This window comes from Lynx canadensis, chromosome B3, assembly GCF_007474595.2.
Source record: "Lynx canadensis isolate LIC74 chromosome B3, mLynCan4.pri.v2, whole genome shotgun sequence".
Lineage (NCBI taxonomy): Eukaryota > Metazoa > Chordata > Mammalia > Carnivora > Felidae > Lynx > Lynx canadensis.
In genome coordinates, this window is record NC_044308.2 from 136,662,079 (window position 1) to 136,680,644 (window position 18,566).

Sequence of the window (18,566 nt, forward strand, 5' to 3'; positions counted from 1 at the left end):
CAACCCTGGCACACAGGGACCACAAGGACGATGAGCGATTCAAGAAACTCCCTAAATTGTAAAATTTGCAAGCATGTGCATATTTTAGGGAGAGTCCAAGGCTTTCTCGAGATACTCTGTCAGGACCACAATGCAAAAAATGTTTAAAAAGACTGATGTAGCGGGGGCGCCTGGGTGGCCCAGTGGGTTAAGCTTCCGACCTCGGCTCAGGTCATGATCTCGCGGTCCGTGAATTCGAGCCCCGCGTCGGGCTCTGTGCTGACAGCTCGGAGCCTGGAGCCTGCTTCCCATTCTGTGTCTCCCTCTCTCTCTGCCCCTCCCCCTCTCACACTCTGTCTGTCTCTGTCTCAAAAATAAACATTAAAATTTTTTAATTTATATAAAAAAAGACTGATTTAGCCATATTTGCACATTTAGGGATAAAAGAATCACTCACACTTACGTTGCCCTTACTATTGCCAAAACTTACTCTAAACACTTTGCAGACATGAATTTACCGACTTCTCATGACAACCCCGAGATCTGGAACGATTATTGCCCTCAGCTTACAGATGAGAAGCAAAGGAAGTAACTTAGCGGGCGGTGGGGCCGGGATTGAGCCCCCCACAGTCCCTGCTTTTGTCACCACTGCAAGAAGTAGGCAGGGAAGAAGGGAGCTCCGTTGAGCCCGACCGGTGTGCAGCACATCGATGATGTGGGTCCCCCCACGTCTGCCTTTCCACTCAGCGATGGCTCCCCCTTTGACAGGCGAGGAAAGCGAGCTCCAGAGAGGTGGAGCGACTTATCCAGGGTTAACCAGCTCAGCGGCAACAGCCGCCTGTCTGACCTCAGAGCCGGGGGCAGGGGCAGGTCCAGGAACCAAAGGGCAGTCTCCACGCGCTCCCAGCGGGGTCAGGCCACCTGTCCCTCCAGCTGTAATCCACCGCTTGGGGCTCTAACTCAGTGCAGAAACCAGGCTAAGGAAGCAAGACCCAAACGGTTGACTCTGGAAAGGGAATAATTTATTTTCACCCTCATGAACCGACAACCATCTTTCCTCCCTTCGTTTGACTCAGCGAGCCTCGACGGAGCACCTGCTGCGCGCACGTGTTCTAGCCTGTGCGTCTCAGTGGAGAGCAAAACTGGACTGGCTATTCTAGAAGCAAGGCAGGTTTGTCCAAACAGAGGAAGAACGCGGGCTTCAGTCTAACTCCGGAATCTGAGCTAGCAGCTTCTCTGGGCTTTCATTTCCTCATCTGCAAAATGGGATAAGGATAGTCCCTCAGGGGGGTGCGTGCACGTGTGTGGTGAGAGAGGAGGAAGCAAGTGAACTTTATCGGCACGGCAAGTTCCTCTGTTGCCCTGGTGTTGACGCACTTCTGTCGTGTGAACTTGGACATGCCCCTGAACCTCAGGGCAGCTGGGTCCAAGCCTGTGCGTGAACCCACTCTACCCCTGTGTGGTCTGCCCAGATCAGGACTCCCAACACATTCAGAAAAGCTTCTTGGAGGAAGCCTGAATGTCAAGGGCACCCCATTCAGAATATCAGTGGCCCTATTGCTTCCTTCCCCAGTGGGCTTAAGAAACAGCCACACGTCCTTTACACATTCAATGGTCCAAGGGTGTTGAGGCTCACTGCTTGCTGGAAATAAAGCAGCTTTGAGATCCATAATGAAAAAGAAAAATGTGCAATTGGAGTCCTGGCCCAAGGAGGGGTTTGCTCCCACCCCATGCCACCCTTGCCCCTGGCCGCACTCTCCTTAAAGGTCAACATGTGGCATCTCGGAGGGTTCCATCACAGAACCCTGTAGCTTTAAAGCTGGGAGGTTCCTCAGCAATCGCATAGTCCAGGATTGTATACTGGGGGGCCGGGGCAGGACCCAGGTCCCCGGATTGATTTTCATGGCTGCAGAGATCTAACTCTCTCCAGTCTCACATCACATCACCCTGAAAGCGGCCTTATCAAGTTCGTGAAGGCACTGGGGTCTGCCGCCCCTGGTCTGGCCGACTTCTTCATTTTGCAGGAGGTGGGGGGGGGGAGAATGGGGGAGCATGACAAACCCAGAGAAGGGAATAGATGTGCTTAAGTTCACATGGCCAGTGAGGGGCCCTGTGAAGACCACATCCACTAAGGGGACCCCGGGGCCTTAGCATGTGCCAAGCAAACCTTGGTGCATGATGCAAACAGCAAGGGCTAAATTCTGTTGGAGCTACCCCCCGCCCCCCGCCCGGAGGGAAGGGGGTTCTCTTGGGAGGGGATGGGCCAACTTTCAGTGAAGATTCCCTGTGTTGAGACTCCACACTGCACCCACGGACCTGTTCATTAATAATTACCTAATCGGGAAGGTGGTAGGTGGTGCCGGGGGCGCCGAGGGATTTTGCCAATGTTCCTGGGCTTGATAGACCCAGGCTATGTTCCTGGGCTTCCTCTGGTTCTCAGACAGCCGCCCGGGGGGCCACACCAGGACCGACCGTGAGTAACTCGCTGAGGGCTGCATCTGAGACTCAGAAGGGAGGGTGACCAACCATTCTAGTCTACCCAGGCCTGGGGGCTCTGGGACATAAGGCTTCCGGTGCTGAGACACAGAGAAATCTAGAAGTGACACACCCTAGGGCTGGAACGACCCCCACACCTCACTACACGACCCTCCTCATTATACCGGTGGGGAAACTGGGGCTGAGGGCCAGAAACAGCCTCCCGCGAGGCCGCACGGGTCTCCTGGCTCCCGACGCAGGTGCTTTTGGAGCGTTCCTGCCAGAGGGAAATTCTGGGTAACTCACTGCAAAGCCGGAGAAGCGTCTGAAGGTTAGGATAGGAGAAGGTGTTAGAGCTTGGTAGGAGGCCATGCTATGGGGACGGGTGTTAGGTAGATGAGTGAAGCGACCCACTGTGTGTTTTAAGTGACCACCGCAACTCCTGGGTGGAAATCAGGGTAGAAAGACCAGTTGGAAAGCCACAACGGTCTAGGTCAGGGCTCCGCGAATGAGGCCCTGTGGGTCAAGTCTGGCCCCCTGACTGTTTTTGCATTGCCCCTGAGCTAGGAATGCAAGGTATAATATCAAGATACAATATAAATATAAATATAAAATCTGTCGATGGTTGAAAAAAAATCAAAAGGAGGACGATATTTTATGACACATGTAAAATATATGAAATTCACATTTCACCGTCCATGAATAAAGCTCCACCGGAACCCAGCCCCACACTAGGCTGCCTTGTGGGTGTGCGGGTGGCTGCTTTCCAGCCAGCACAGCCAAGTTGGGGAGCTGCAACATGGCCCGCAGTCTGGCCCCTGGTCTGAGTGAGCGATGCTGGAGGTCTGAGTGAGGATTGTAGCAGTGGGGAGACTAGGAGGTTGAGGGAAGAGGCTGCCGGGTATGCGGAAAGATTGAATGGTTGGGGGGTGCGGTCTTGGAAGGCCAGACCCAGGTTAGGGCTGGCAACTGGATTTGGGGCTGAGAACCAGGTAATAATGGTGAGGCTATCCGACGTGGCCCAGCAGATTTAGTGGAGAAAATCGAGCACCCTTGTTTGGGTAGGTTAAGTTGATTAGGAGAAGAGACCAATCCTTTCCCCAGAACTTCGGGCAATTCAGGTTTTTTTGTTCTGGTTTGGTTTGGTTTTTGGTTTTTGTTTGTTTATTTTTGGTTTTTTTTTTTTGCATTTTTTTGTTTGTTTTGTTTTGTTTTTGTGTGTTTTTTGTTTGTTTTTGTTTTGTGGTTTTTTTTGTTTTGTTTTTTGAGGGACAGAGAGAGAGAGAGAGAGAGAGCTGGGGAGGGAGACATAATTTTAAACAGGCTCCACGCTCAGTGCAGAGCCTGACTTGAGACTCGATCTCACACCCATGAGATCATGACCTGAGCCCATATCAACAGTCGGACGCATAACCGACAGCCATCCAGGCACCCCAGGCGAATCAGTTTTTTGAACATCAGTGATCTTATCTGTCTGGAGGGAAGATAAGAATGCCAGTTCTACTGACCTCTATCTGGGTAAGAGGGTCAGACAAAATGGCATTAAAGTGATTTTGCAAACCGTAAAGCACACCATGGATGTTTGTAGAGTTGAGGCTAACGCTTTGGCGATTCACATCCTCGGTGCAGTGGGTCACTGGGCTGAGGAAATTAGCTCAAATGGCAAAAGGAGCCCCAGGCTGGGTCTGGAGCCTCATGCTCTAGCTCAGATATTTACCAGTTAGATAAATGACCTCATTCAGTCATTTGACGAGTCCCGGCGATAAGAACGGAGGCCAGTGCTTTGCAAAGCTCACCGGGACAGGAAGTGCCAGGAGGCGGTGGGCACAAGGAACGTGCTTGGTTAACCCACAGAATATCATCTTCACCACATACTGGGAAGGGGCTGGGTGTTTGCTAGGCTGCCATAGGCCCATCTGCCGGACTTGACCCTGTCACTTGTCACCCGGGGCCCTGCCCTTCCCTGACTTCTCAGTAGGGCTGGGGCTTCTGCTGGGGCATTGCCTGGGCACTCTCTTTCCTCCTATAGCCATGACAGTGCAGAAGATGCATCTTGCCAGCCACCTGCTCCTCCTTCTGGCTGGACTGCTGGTCGCATCTCACGGCCAGCTCCTCCCTGAACACAACAGCCAGGGTCACACGGGCAGCCCCCATCCAGAAGCTCCAAGCACAGGTGAGGGCTCCCCCAGCCTCAAGATTGCCCCGGGAAATACAGTCTTTGCTCTCCGCTTCTACCACCTGATGGCTTCCCAGAGCCCTGGGAGCAACATCTTCTTTTCCCCGCTGAGCATCTCTGCCTCCTACGCCATGCTGTCCCTGGGCGCCCGCTCACACAGCCAGACCCAGATCCTCGAGGGTCTGGGCTTCAACCTCACGGAGGTGTCTGAGTCAGACATCCACCAGGGCTTCCGGCACCTCCTGCACACCCTCCACCTCCCGGGAGACAGGCTGGAGATGCACACGGGCAGCGCCCTGTTCCTGAGCCAGGAGCTGCCCATCCTTCCGGGATTTCTAAATGACAGTGTGGCCTTCTATGACTCCAAATTATTCCTCACCAATTTCCACGACTCTGTGGGTACCACCCGGCTGATCAATGACCATGTCAAGGAGGAAACTCAAGGGAAGATTGTGGATTTGGTCAGCGACCTGAGCACAGACATCGCGATGGTGCTGGTGAATTACATTTACTTCAAAGGTAAGAGTCAGTTCATCGGTGGGTCCTGTATCTCCCCTCTCCCCCTGATCTACGGATGGATTAAATGTTTAAAAAAAAAAGAGAGAAAGTGGATGGATGGGGCCAGATAGGGTCAAGCAACCCTTAGAAGATTCATGTGAGAGCATCAGATATTTAAGATCGTGTAGTTTAGAGGTTTCCGTACCCTCCTATCTTTAGATACGTTTTCTTATTTATTTTTTTTTTAGTAATGGTAACGTATGAAATGTACAAGTTGAACTTCTGGATTCACGATGAAGGACTGCCAGTTATCAACAGTGTAAACAGAGAGGTGGTTGCTGAAGAATACCTCCTTCAAAGTTCTGGTTTTATTTTTTTAATGTTTATTTAATTTTGAGAGACAGAGACAGAGAAGGAGTGGGGCAGAGGCAGAGAGAGAGGGAGACACAGAATCCAAAGCAGGCTCCAGGCTCCGAGATGTCAGCACAGAGCCTGTTGGCAGGGCTCAAACTCATGAAACCATGGGATCGTGACCTGAGCCGAAGTCAGTTAACCGACTGAGCCACCCAGGCACCCCCGAAGTTCTGTTTTGAGGATCAAATCATGGCACATATTTGTGTCCTCCTTAGAAGACGGCCTAAAGAGATAGGCAAATTACAGTCCCCAGCCACATCTGATGGGCTTCCTGTGTTTGTTAATAAAGTTTTATTGGCACACAGCCATGCCCACTCATTTGTGCATTGTCCCTGGGCTGTTTTCACACAGCCACAGAGATAAGCAGTTGCTACAGAGCCTAAAATATTTGCTTTCTTTCTGGCCCTTTGCAAAAAAAAGTTTGGCGACCCCTGACCATTATATATAGTCAATAAATAATTAGAATAATTGTAATTAATCTAATGATTATACTCATTTTGAAGATCCTTAAAAACACATAAGGGTATAAAAGGAAATAGAAATTGCCCAGGGGCACCTGGGTGGCTCAGTCGTTTAAGCATCTGACTCTTGGTTTCCACTCAGGTCATGATCTCAGGGTTCGTGAGCTCGAGCCCCGTGTGGGGCTCTGCGCTGACAGTGTGGAGCCTGCTTGGGATCCTCTCTCTCCCCTTCTGTCTCTGCCCTTTCCCTGCTCATTCTCCCCTGCCCTCTCTCTCAAAATAAATAAACTTAAAAAGAAAAAAGAAATTTCCCCTAATCCTACCACACTGAGACAACCCAAAATGTTAACGTTTTCACTGAATTCATTCCAGTCGTCCACTCACACACATATGTTAACCGTTGAAATCACAGCATGAGGACAGCTTCATGCTGTGTGTACCATCAGTGTTCCATCAGGGAAGCAAAGCCATCATAAGTGGTAAGGGAAAGGAGGTTGCTATAGGAGTTGGACCTTGCATAACTGTGGGGACATGAAGGTTTGGAGGAAGCAAGGGTGGGAGGGGCAGAGTGAAGTCCTGGGGGCAGGTGCAATTTTGGGGCTTATCGGGGATCTATACTATACTCCAGGTGCTTTCGGCCACCCCAGTGGGTCTGTGTAAGGGGAACTTGTGGAAGGCCCACGCTGGGCACCTGGTGGTGGCTTGGGGACACCGGTGGTCAGGAGGGCTACTGTTGGACGATGAACCTGGAGGACGGCACGGACAAGCCGGGGCACACAGGGCTCCGCTAGGTCTGCCCATCATTCCATCTTCCTGCAAAGATCTTCAGAGTGTGGTGCCTGCCTCACGTCTACCTCCCCATCTCACGCTTGTGACCACCTTGAACCCAGACTCTACAGAGAGCAAATTCTGGGAAACAGCCCCAGTCAGACTAACGATCCAGCCAGATTTGTTATCACTTGCATTTTACACAGGGAATGTGTCACCTACCACCGAAAACGTTTTTAAAAACCCTTTTAATTCTGCAATAACCACAAACTTACAGGACGGTGCAAAAGTAGTACAAAGAGATCTCATGCACCCTCCACGCAGGTTATCCTACATCACATGTTATATAACTTGTAGTACGGTAACAAAACCAGGAAATTGACATTGGTGCAATCTATAGAACTAACTCAGATTTCACCAGGTTTTGCATGCGTTCGCGCGCGTGTGTGTGTGTGTAGTTTTATGCTATTGAAGACTTTATTTAGATCTAACCTAATGCCTGCACAATAGTCTACTGATGCCATTCCCTTTGAAATATAATTTAAATGTATAATACACACCATCGACCCACCCAAAGCTCTGATCACAGATAATGAAGGGTTTGGGTGCTCTCATCTGAAAGAAACCTAGCTCAGGCTGGTTGGCATGAGAAAGAGAGGTTCTCCAGAAACAGAAGGGAGATAGAGACATCCTGCCCACTGACACATCTGCCCTACACTTTGGGGACACGAATGTAGCCCGGGCCTCGCTGTAGGTCACATGGTAAGAGAATGGAAAAATGGTGGCTTATCTTCAAAAGTGAAAAGCACCTAGAAGAAAACAAAAGATGCACAAGTACTCTGTAGCTAAGATTCTCTTGAGAGATGTTAAGGCAGACTTCAACTTTAAAAAACACTGATACATTGGGCTGCCTGGGTGGTTCAGTCCGTTAAACGTCCAACTTCGGCTCAGGTCATGATCTCGCAGTCTGTGAATTCAAGCCCCACGTCAGGCTCTGGGCTGACAGCTCAGAGCCTGGAACTTGCTTTGGATTCTGTGTCTCTTTCTCTCTCTCTCTCTCTCTCTCTCTCTGCCCCTCCCCTACTTGCTCCCTCTCTCTCAAAAATAAGTAAACATTAAAAAAATAAAATAAATAAAAAACACCAATATATCATAGTCATGGAAAGGAAGACAATATGGTAAAGATGTGGATTCTCCCATGAATAAATCTAAATATTTAATGTAATCCCAATCAAAATCCTGACAGGTTTTCTTGGTTTTTTTGTTTTTTTGTTTTTTGTGTTTTTTTGGTGGCAGTTAACAAGCCGAGTCTAAAATGTATATGAGAAAAGCAAAAGGCCATGAATAGCTACGATGGGAAAACTTGGCTGCCAGAGAGCCCAACTCATCATAAATCTGTATTAATTTAGACTTGGTGGTACAAATAGACCAATTCCACAGAAGGGTGAGGCCAGAATACAGCCCAGAAATGGCCCCGCGGATAGATACCTGGGCATTTGATATTTGTCAATGTTGGCTTCCCCCCCTCACCACTGTGATAGAGCACTGGGGAAAGTGGGTTACAAAAAAATGGCACTGTGACAACTAGGTCCCCACAGGGGGAAACAGATGGGTTTAGGCCCCTCCCTTCTATCAATCATAAGTATTCCTTCCAAGTGGAGTAGAGTGCTTTTTGTAAAAGGAAAGACTAAAGCTTCTAGAATATAAGACATATTCTCTCTCTATAATATATATGGAGGTTATATGTATATAATACATATGGAGGGAAAGTTGTCCTAAACAACAGAAGACCTAATCACAAAGGAAAAGACTCATATGTTCACCTCATTAAAGAATTTCAATATAGGGGCGCCTGGGTGGCGCAGTCGGTTAAGCGTCCGACTTCAGCCAGGTCACGATCTCGCGGTCCGGGAGTTCGAGCCCCGCGTCGGGCTCTGGGCTGATGGCTCAGAGCCTGGAGCCTGTTTCCGATTCTGTGTCTCCCTCTCTCTCTGCCCCTCCCCCGTTCATGCTCTGTCTCTCTCTGTCCCCAAAAAAATAAATAAACGTTGAAAAAAAAATTTTTAAAAAGAATTTCAATACCAAAGCACCTGGATGGCTCAGTCAAGTATCTGACTTTTGGTTTTGGTTCAGGTCATGATCTCACGGTTCTTGAGTTCTATCCCCATGCTGGGCACTGCACTGACAGTGCAGAGCCTGCTTGGGATTCTCTGTTTTCCTCTGTCTCTCTGCCCCAGGCTCTCTCTCTCTCTCCCTCCCTCTCTGTCTTTCTCTCAAAAACCAATAAATAAACTTAAAAAAAATTTTCGATCATCAAAACCCACCATCATGAGAGTGAAAAGACAAGGCAGAGAGGGACAGAAAGTATTTGCAACTCACACAATTGATACACAACTAATGTTCAGAAAGAACTCCTACAAATCACTAAGAAACAGTCCTCCACAAATACAGGGAAAAAAAACATGATCTGGCACTGATGCAAAAAAAAAAAAAAAAAAATAGGACTTTTTTTATGTCAACAGGTCAGTAAACATACAAATGGTCAACAGGTCAGTAAACATGCAAAAGGTTGTTCAACTTCATTTTTAACCAAGAAAGTGCACTACAAAGCAGTAATGAGCTACCATTACATAAACATCAGGTTGGCAAAAAAATTTAAGCGCCGCCATGTAAATTCAATGGCAAAGACAGGAAACAACCTAGCTGATACCTTTTGTATCTCATATTTTAGAGTCTAAATGAGCCCTGAGAGATCCGTGTCTCAGGCAGGTCAGGCTTTGAATGGTCTAAATGATACACCGTGATGAAACAGTAAGGTGGGGTCTCCGCGACTGTTGGAGAGGCATTTCCTGGCTGGACGGTTGGCTTGTTGGTCCACAGGTGCTTTGTACCTTCTTCCCTTCTTCCCTTCAGCTCTGTGGGAGAAACCATTCGTTCTCTCGTTGACCACTCCCCAAGACTTCTACGTTGATGAGAATACAGTAGTCAAGGTGCCTATGATGCTGCAGGACACAGAGGACCACTGGTATCTTCATGACAAATACTTGCCCTGCTCAGTCCTGCGGATGGATTACAAAGGAAACGCGATGGCCCTTTTCATCCTTCCTAACCGAGGGAAAATGAAGCAGGTGGAGGAAGTCTTGACTCCAGAGATACTAAAAAGGTGGATGAGCTTGCTTCAGAAGAGGTAATCTTCTGCAGCACTGCCTTTCCAAGGGACCCTTCTGAAGGAAGCCAATGCCCAAAAGGGGGGGTGATTGCCAAATTACAAAGGAATTCTTATTTGCTTTAAGACTTTCCATGGGTTTCCTCAAATAATTAACTCTCCTCTTACATCTGAGATAAGATTTTGCCCCTATCAGTGAAAAGAGAACCAGACTAGGAGTTAAGAGTCCTGGTTCTAGATGCAACCCTCATACAGCACAAGATCTGGGTGATGTGACCTTGGCTCTCTGAGGGTCTGCCCCTGTGCAGTGAATGCGTAGACCTCTGGTCAAGATGACTGGGACAGAGGGACTTAAGAAAACTCCATCTGCCCATCTAAGGAAGTAGCCAGGAAGCTTTATATCACTCTGGGGCTACGAGTGGGAAAAGTTTCCATCCACGTATAAGAAAAAGGCCTCAACCCAAGGCCACATGTGGACAGAAAATTCGCACAGCTCATGGGATAGAGGAATTCTAGCCAAAGAAATCATGTGGTCCCAAATAAGTGAAAACCACAGGACCCCAACACAGGCAAAGGCAAAAATGCCACACAGGGAGACTTGCATCTCCCTGGGCACCTGGCATGCCCATGGAAAACAATCTCTGCTGAAGACGAGCTCCCAAGGAAGGAGGTCCTGCAGACAGCAGGCCCTGGAAGTAAAGGAGCCTGGCTGCAAGCCCCTGGGAGCACTGAGCAAATGGTGTTTGTGGCAGCAGAAGTCAGATGGAGTGGGGCCAGCTAGAGGGTGCAGGCAAGGCGAGTACAGTACAGTGCACTGGGGTCCCTCACTTGTTTCTGAGTCCAGAGTTTTAACCCCGTATCTCCTCCAGGTACTATTACAGGAAGCTCGAGTTGCATTTCCCCAAGTTCTCCATTTCTGGCTCCTATAATTTAGATCAGATTTTGCCCATGTTGGGCTTTGTGGACGTGTTCTCACAGCAGGCTGACTTGTCCGGCATCACTGAAGAGCGAAAGCTGCAGGTGTCCAAGGTAAGTAAGTCATCGGTGGTCACTGATGCCTGGAGACGCAGTGGGGAACGTCTGCCCCTTGGAAGCTTCTAGGTGATGGGTGTTCCCTCTGCCACCAGAGGCTGAGAGTCATTCAACCATCCACAGGCACGGGTTTCCAGAAACCAACCCACCACGTGCTGGCATGGTGCTTGGCTCTGGGGATATGGTGTCCACCCAATCCTTGTCCTCAGGGAGCTCTCGCGGCCAAGTGGGCTCCATAGATCACGACAATGGAGAGTGACAAAGTGAAAGAAACAGAGAAAGGATAACAGACCAGGCTGGGCTGGGTGTGTGTATCAGAGATTCCTTTGACGAGAGAAAGAGACCTAGGACTTCGGTGAGGAAGACAAAAGTGCATTATAAGGTAGAGCCTTGAGTTGCAGAGTTGAATTCCGGTTCCTTCCCTTACAGCAATCAAGGGCTATCTAGTGTCTGGATTTATGTTCCTCATCTGTCAACCAGCCATAATGCATCAACCTTTTAGGGTGGTTATGAAGATTTAAAAAGTGCCCCAGGGCACGTAGTAAGTGTTCAGTTGCTGACAGAAATAATTATTTCCATAAATAAGAGGGCATCCAACTCAACAACCCACCCAGTGTAGACATTCTTGCTGTGATAGCCCCAACAAGTGGCTTGGCTAGCAGTGAACGGCGGTGCTGATCTTCAGCGATCTCTGGTTCTTCCGGGCTTCCCTGAGTCCTGGCTCATGTTCTCCTGGAGGTAAACACTTGTGATTTCCTTCCCAGAGTTTCCACAAAGCCATTCTGGAGGTGGACGAGGCTGGCACCCAGGCTGCAGCGGCCACTGGCAGCTTCACCACCTTTCTGTCTGCCCGTCGCAGTCGCGGAGTCCTCTGGTTCAACCGGCCCTTCCTTGTGGTGATCTTTTCCACCGATACCCAGAGCATCCTCTTTCTGGGCAAGGTTGTCAACCCCACGAAACCATAGCCTTCCCAGGGCCGGCTCTTCGGTTACAAGCCGGAGGATGTGGCCTGGGGGGCTTGGTGTGAGCAGCTCCGCGTTGGAGCAAGGGATTCAGAAGATCCTAAGAGTCCGGGGCAGAAGCTGTTGGCGAAGGAGAGCGACATGTGGACTGGACACCTAGCTCCTCGGGACGGTGTGACCTCAGGCAGGTCGCCTGACTGCTTCAAGCACCACCCGGGAGAGTGGGAGACACCCCGCCAGGTGGTTGAAGGGATTAAACAAAACGATGGCTATGAGGAACCTGGTTTGCTGCCTTGCACGTAGTAGATACTCAATAAACGCATCCTCGTTTTCCATCCCTTCAGGGTTTGCCCTGCATGGCCCTGGCATATCTGGTCCCAGACATGGGAGTGAGATGTTCCAAGTTCCAGTGTATGCAAGGGAGAAGCAATGTGGGCAGCCAGCCGTCCTGGGCAGGGTGGATGCCTGGTTTCAGAGCGGGGGCTCGGGAGGGCCTCGGCTGGGAGAGCACCAGTCGAGGCGGCTGCCACAGGGACCTAATGAGGAAAGCCCAGCAAGGCGGGTAGCCACCCGGGGGCAAAAGGCACTGCCCCCTCCTTTGTCTGTGGAGATGTGGCCAGTCCCCCAGGATCAATGGCCATGGTCACGGATGCACTGAAAAAGAAGACAGAGTGTGCGATTGGAGCCCGGGCGCCTGTGTCGATATCTCCATCTTCTACTGATGTGCTCCAGGGCTTCCGCCAAATGCCTTCCCTTCTTGGGTCTCAGTTTCCCCAGCTGGGTAATACGGGCTGACCCAGGTGGTCCAGCTCAGACATCCGTGGTGTGTGGGCTGAATTCTCTGAGCAGGGTCCATCCAGAGCCTTAGAGAATCAACCTCTCTCCCTCCCCCAGGAGGAGGGGGGCCGACAGAACCTGGCTGTGTTGGTCCCAAACCTCAGTGATTTGGGGCAGATGCACTTCCCTAGGCAGGGCCCTGTGGATATTCTTGTCGCCCAGTGCGTCGGAGGCAGGAGGGTGCCACTGGTGACTGAAGAGACAGGCTGAAGGCCACCTCCAGCATTGATGATTGATCAAGGGCCGCAACATTGCAGGGTTTGTATGACGTGGTCCCTGGCCCAAATAATGCTACAAGGACAGAATAGCCTCATTGTGGGAAACCAGGAAACCAATATTCAGAGCAAGAGACAGACCGCTTCTTTATGGTAGAGGAAGCTGTTGCAAAAGGAAGCGAGAGAGGGTGGGAAGGGAAGACTTCGGGGTTCTCTCCCCCTCACCTCTCAAATACAGCCCTGGGCTGGACAGGACAGCCCCAGGACAACCCTGATAAAAGAAAGATCCCAAATGAGGTGCCTGTCACACCAGCCCCGAGCTACGTGGACAGGGACCTGGAAATGCTGCAGGACCCCGGGCCCCCCACATGCCGGGAGGAATGTAGACCCTCCTATCCATCCCTTGGGTTGATCGGCTGAAAGGCACGCATGTTACTGAAGATATTGGCTCATGTCCCCCTGCACCTGTCGGGAAGTTGAATTCAGTTTTTTAATAATCAGGCAAGAAATGAAGCCCGGCCCAGCCTGACACTCCCAACTCTGCCCCTATAGAAGCAGGTGGGTGGGCGGATTGAAGCCCCTCAGATGAGGGAAGCCCGAGGCCTGGGGTTACTGTGGCCGGTGCTCCCTGGGTGGTGTGCGAAGGGGGAGGCTCAGTGGGATGAAGGGGAGGGAAGGGGAGCGGTCACCCTCAGATCAGCCTTGAGAGGGACGCCGCCATATTCTGATGAAACCCTCCCCTCCCCGACTCAGGAGCACTCAGTGGCTCCCTATTGCCTGCAAACTAAGGCTCAAAGTCTCCTACCCGCTCTTCTTCCCCCCTCTGCCTTTCCTGCCTCGGTCCCTCCTCCTGCACTCATGTGCCTAGTGACTTGAGCCAAGGAAAGTTGCTGTTTCCCCAGGTTGTCCATAGCTTGCACCCTGGGCCTTTGCTCCTGGGCCTTTGCACCCCATGGCCCAGAGCTCCCCCTCCCTCATCTCTGAGAATCTTCCAGAACCTCCTACAAACGCCTCACGCCCTCCGCAAGGCAGATGGCCATTCTCCCATCAAATGTGGTTGGCTGACTCATCTCTGCTCCCCTGGCCCCGATTAGACAGAACATCTTGGAGGCAGGGCCCTGTTCATCCTGAATTTCCTGCACTTACCCCAGAGCCTGGCCCCAGAGCTGATCGTATGGTCTGGCATGTGGCTGAGGCTCAAATGATATTTGGGGAATGAATGAATGAAAGAAAGAAAAAGGCTGTGCCCTGAGCAAGGTCCCCGAGCTGTTTGCTCTGCATCACCACCCCCTGACACATCCCTGGAATTGATTGGGTAAATATTTATTATTCCAACTCCTCAGATTTCGAAATGCCCTTTTGGAACCTTAAACCGATACATAAAAAGACTCCATGCAGGACACCTAATCCCCCCTCCGCCCCCAGAGCGGTGCCTGGGCCTCCTTCTCGTCTCCTTTGCTGCTCTCCTATGGGGTCCCTGATTTGTGTGGCCCTCGTGACACCCCTTGGGAGATGCAACATGGGTTCTTTTGGTTATTCGCTCTGTCATTCAACAAATAGTCACGAAGCGGGGATTGGCCACTGGCCCGGGAACTGGGGCATCTCCCCAGGGGCAGAGGAGGCGCGTGAGATCTGGACTGGAGCTTGGAGGGGTGCGGTCCCAGCTTTCCCACCAGCCCTGTGCTGTGGGGCGGGCACGTCACCTCTCTGGCTCTCAGATTCCACACCCCACCCGTAAATGGGCACAGACCCCACAGCCGCTGTAGCAGCGGAGAGCGGAGAACGGACACGGGATCCCCTGAAGATGCAGACCTGGGACCCCCGGCTCTGACCCGCTGGGGCAGGAAGGCGCCAGCCCCATCCCTGGCTGCCTGGGAAGGCGGGGGAGTCCTTTTCTGAGAAGCGGCGATTTAAGGCCAATAGCTCCCATGCTCTGAGCACCTGCAGTGAGCAGGGCACGGGGACACGTGTTTCCAGGACTTATCAAGAGGCCACAGAACACGCACGTACAAAACCTAGACTTTGGAGCCGGAATGCCTGGGTTCGAACCTGACCGCCACCCGTGACTGTGTTAGTTTGTTGGGGCCAGAATAACAAAGCACCGCCCACTGAGCGGTTTAACCAACAGAAATGTATCATCCCACAGTCCAGAGGCTGAAAGTCTGAGATGAAGGTGTTGGGAGGGTTGTCTTTTCTGAGGGCCGTGCGGGAGAATGTTCCCGGCCTCCCTCCTAGCTTCTGGTGGTTTGCTGGCAAACTGTGGCATTCTCTCTGTGGCCGTGTCTGTGTCCACATTTCCCATTTTTATTTTATTTTATTTTATTTTATTTTATTTTATTTTTCAAAAAATGTTTATATATTTTTGAGAGAGACAGAGAGAGCGAAGGAGGGGCAGAGAGAGAGGGAGACACAGAATCCGAAGCAGGCTCCAGGCTCTGAGCCGTCAGCACAGAGCCCGATGTGGGGCTCGAACCCACAAACCATGAGATCATCACCTGAGCCAAAATCAAGAGTCAGACACTTAACCCACTGAGCCAGCCAGACGTCCCCGACATGGGCTATTCTGAGCCTCAGTTCCCCTACCTGTATAATGGAGACATTACCTAACGCAGAAGCCCATCTTGAGCACTGGATGAGTTACTACACGTAAAGCACACACCTCTGGCACTCCACGACTGTTAACTATTATCGCATTTCATCTTTTGTCACAACCCTGTCCTCCCCTATCCTCTAGAACAGTCACAGCCAGAGCTGGTGGGTCACCTGAACTGGTAAAGTGGGCTGACAGTGTTGGGGTCCAGGAGGGTAGGTCAGTAAAGACCCCCGTTTATTTATTTTTTCTTATTTTTTTAATGTTTATTTATTATTTTTTGAGAGACAGAGAGAGAGAGACAGAACATGAGCAAGGGAGGGGAAGAGAGAGAGGGAGTCACAGAATCTGAAACAGGCTCCAGGCTCTGAGCCGTCAGCACAGAGCCCGACGCGGGGCCCGAACCCACGGGCCGTGAGATCGTGACCTGGGCCAAAGTCGGCCGCTTAACTGACTGAGCCACCCAGGCGCCCCAAGGCCCCTGTTTATTGAAAGACATTTCTCCTCAACGTTGTTACACTCAGCGGGCTGGGCCGAGCAGAACCCACCTCTGCCCCGCGTGAAACTCACCTGTTGGGGATGGCGTTCTCTGTCGCTTTTGGTGTTAATCAAAAAATAAATGTATCACAAACACCACGGGTCTTTAAATTCCCATATTCTGGCCACTGGCCCCTCCTACCCTCTCACTGTGGCTGTTATGAACTTAAGTGTGCCCCCAACAAATTCACATGTTGAAGCCCTAACCCCCAATGTGACTATGGGGCCTTTAGGGAAGTTAATTAAAGTTCCATGAGGTCATACAGGTTGGGTCTTAATCTCACAGGAATGATGTCCTTACAAGAAGAGGCAGAGACACCAGAACCGCCTGTCTCCCTCTTATGCACAAAGAGCCCATGTGAGCACAAGGTGAGAAGGTGCCATTTGCAAGCCAGGAAGGGAGATCTCGCCAGCAACCACATGGGATGTCACCTTGATCTTGGACTTTGAGCCTCCAGAAAAGGGAGAAAATAAATGTCCGCCGTTGAAGCTCCCAGTCTATGGTATTTCGTTATGGCAGCCTAATTAGCAGGCTAATGCACGGGGCATCGTGCCCTGAGACCAGCGTCCCCCCTAAACCTTTCTCTTTGGAACGTACCCGGCCTCTGCCCCCTTCCCGAGTGGCAAGGAGAGTCAGGGGCTGCCACAGACTTTCCCCAGATTCTCAAGAGATTCCTTACAATATAGGCTTAGAAAGCGATACGTGGGACGTGTCTATGAACAGCTGGAGAAGTCCTTCCTGTCTTGGTTACCCCCATCTTTCCCCAATGCTTCCATCTGGAGCCCATTTGGGGGTATTGGTTGTACCAGGATCCTGTCGCTGCTGTAACCAATTATTACAAATTTAGTGGCTTAAAATGACAAGCATTTATTCGCTGACAGTTCTGGAGGTCCAAAGTCCAAAATGGGTCAACGTCGAGAAGTCAGCAGGGCTTTCTTCTGAGGGTCCCTGGCCCATGGCCCCACGTCGCAGCCTTCTCTCCTGTTTCCGTGATCACGTCGCCTTCTTCTGATTCTGGTTTCCCACTGCCTTCCCTTGTAAGGACCCCTGTGATTACAGTTAGGGCCCACCTGGGTAATCTGTGACAGTCTCCTCCCCACCCCACCCCATTTCAAAGTCCCTTTAGGGACACTCGCAAAGTCCCTTTAGTCACAAGAGGCGACATTCACAGGTCCTGGGTATCAGGACGGGGATGTCTTTGCGGGACACGGTATCCATCCTGGCACAGGTGTTCACATGATTCCCACTCTGCAGAACATAGTTTAGGAATCTCTAGGTTATGAAAGGAAAGACTTTCGCTCGGTCACATGGCCTGGGGACAGACGACACCAAGCTTCCCCCTTGCTAACGCTTCTCCTTAGCTGTGTGCCTGTGGGCTGATTGCCTAACCTCTCTCTGCTTCTGTCTCCTCAGTGATTTGATGGGGGTGCTGGTACCCACCTTCCTGCACGTGGGGAAGACGCTGAGCCCAAAGCAGGTGCTTAACGTCTGGTAGTGACTGTGTTTATCTCCAGATTGAGGCCGAGCTCAGTCCCCTCCTGGTCACAGAGGTTGTAGAGGGACCCTTGCTTGCGGAACACCAAGATGGCGTCCCTAGGCGATACCTGCCCCCTCCCACCCCCGCCACCCCGTCTCCTCTGCCAGCTCCACACCCCAGCTCACCCACAAAACCTCTGGGTCGTGGCCATACCCAGGACTCCTCGGTATTAGGAAGCCGCAGCCGTGGGGACCTTGGGAATGAAATAAGGGTTGAGCCAGCACCTGCCTCAGCATCTTGGAAATGCTCTTGAAAGGTGGGGCTGTGCTTCAGAGCCCCAGTTTCAAGGTCGAAAAGGGCAGTCCAGATGAGCCCACGGAAATCCTAGATACGTCCCTTTTGTAAGAGCCCTGACTTTGAAGTTGGCGACCTGGGCCCTCGGTCCCACTTTGTCCCTAATTTGATGCTTGATTCTGAAAAGTCCACTCATCTTTTCGAGCCTCGATGCAGTTGTTAGTGCAGAGAGGGGACCGTTGTGACACGGTCAGCCCCTCTGGGTCCCACCAGACTCTCACCGTTGGACGGATCTGGTAAGCACTGCCCAGGAATCCGGCAAGCACATGGGGGGCTGTGGGGACCTTAGGCTCACACCACACTCCCCCCGATGTAGAGCTAAGCGGCTGCAGGAGACAGAATCAGCCCGGAGAAAGGGATGTTTGCCAGAGGGTGTCCCTTTCCCTGTGTCTGGAATGCCAGCAGCGGGTCGCTCCTCTGGGGACCCTGTGCCATTGCAGGCAAACTGGGGTCTGTGTGGGGCCGGTGGGGAAGCGAGCCCGGGTCAGAGCTCAGGTGGCTGTCCCTGCGGCCTGCCTATTGGCTAGAATACCCACGGGACAGGGCAGGGCTGGGCCAAAGGGGGGCGGAGTCAGAGCCCGACTCTGGTCAGCGACAAATGCTGGTTCCTGCCCCATCGGCTCT

General features: G+C 51.3%; 1 protein-coding gene across 1 annotated transcript; it reads left to right on the forward strand.

Annotated features, from left to right (window-relative positions):
* The first annotated feature begins 2,350 nt into the window (after positions 1-2,350).
* Positions 2,351-12,274, forward strand: SERPINA4 (serpin family A member 4). The gene is made up of 5 exons (XM_030319882.1): positions 2,351-2,452; positions 4,484-5,149; positions 9,685-9,958; positions 10,807-10,966; positions 11,734-12,274. The coding sequence occupies exons 1-5, from the start codon at positions 2,392-2,394 to the stop codon at positions 11,932-11,934; spliced, it is 1,362 nt and encodes a 453-aa protein (XP_030175742.1). The 5' UTR covers positions 2,351-2,391; the 3' UTR covers positions 11,935-12,274.
* The last annotated feature ends 6,292 nt before the right edge of the window (positions 12,275-18,566 follow it).

Bases quoted from the DNA above. Each gene is read 5' to 3' on its own strand.
- SERPINA4 (XM_030319882.1), top strand. From the start codon at position 2,392: ATGTTCCTGGGCTTCCTCTGGTTCTCAGACAGCCGCCCGGGGGGCCAC. The intron at 9,959-10,806 runs GTAATCTTCTGC...TATCTCCTCCAG, and splicing joins ATGAGCTTGCTTCAGAAGAG to GTACTATTACAGGAAGCTCG. The intron at 10,967-11,733 runs GTAAGTAAGTCA...TTTCCTTCCCAG, and splicing joins GAAAGCTGCAGGTGTCCAAG to AGTTTCCACAAAGCCATTCT.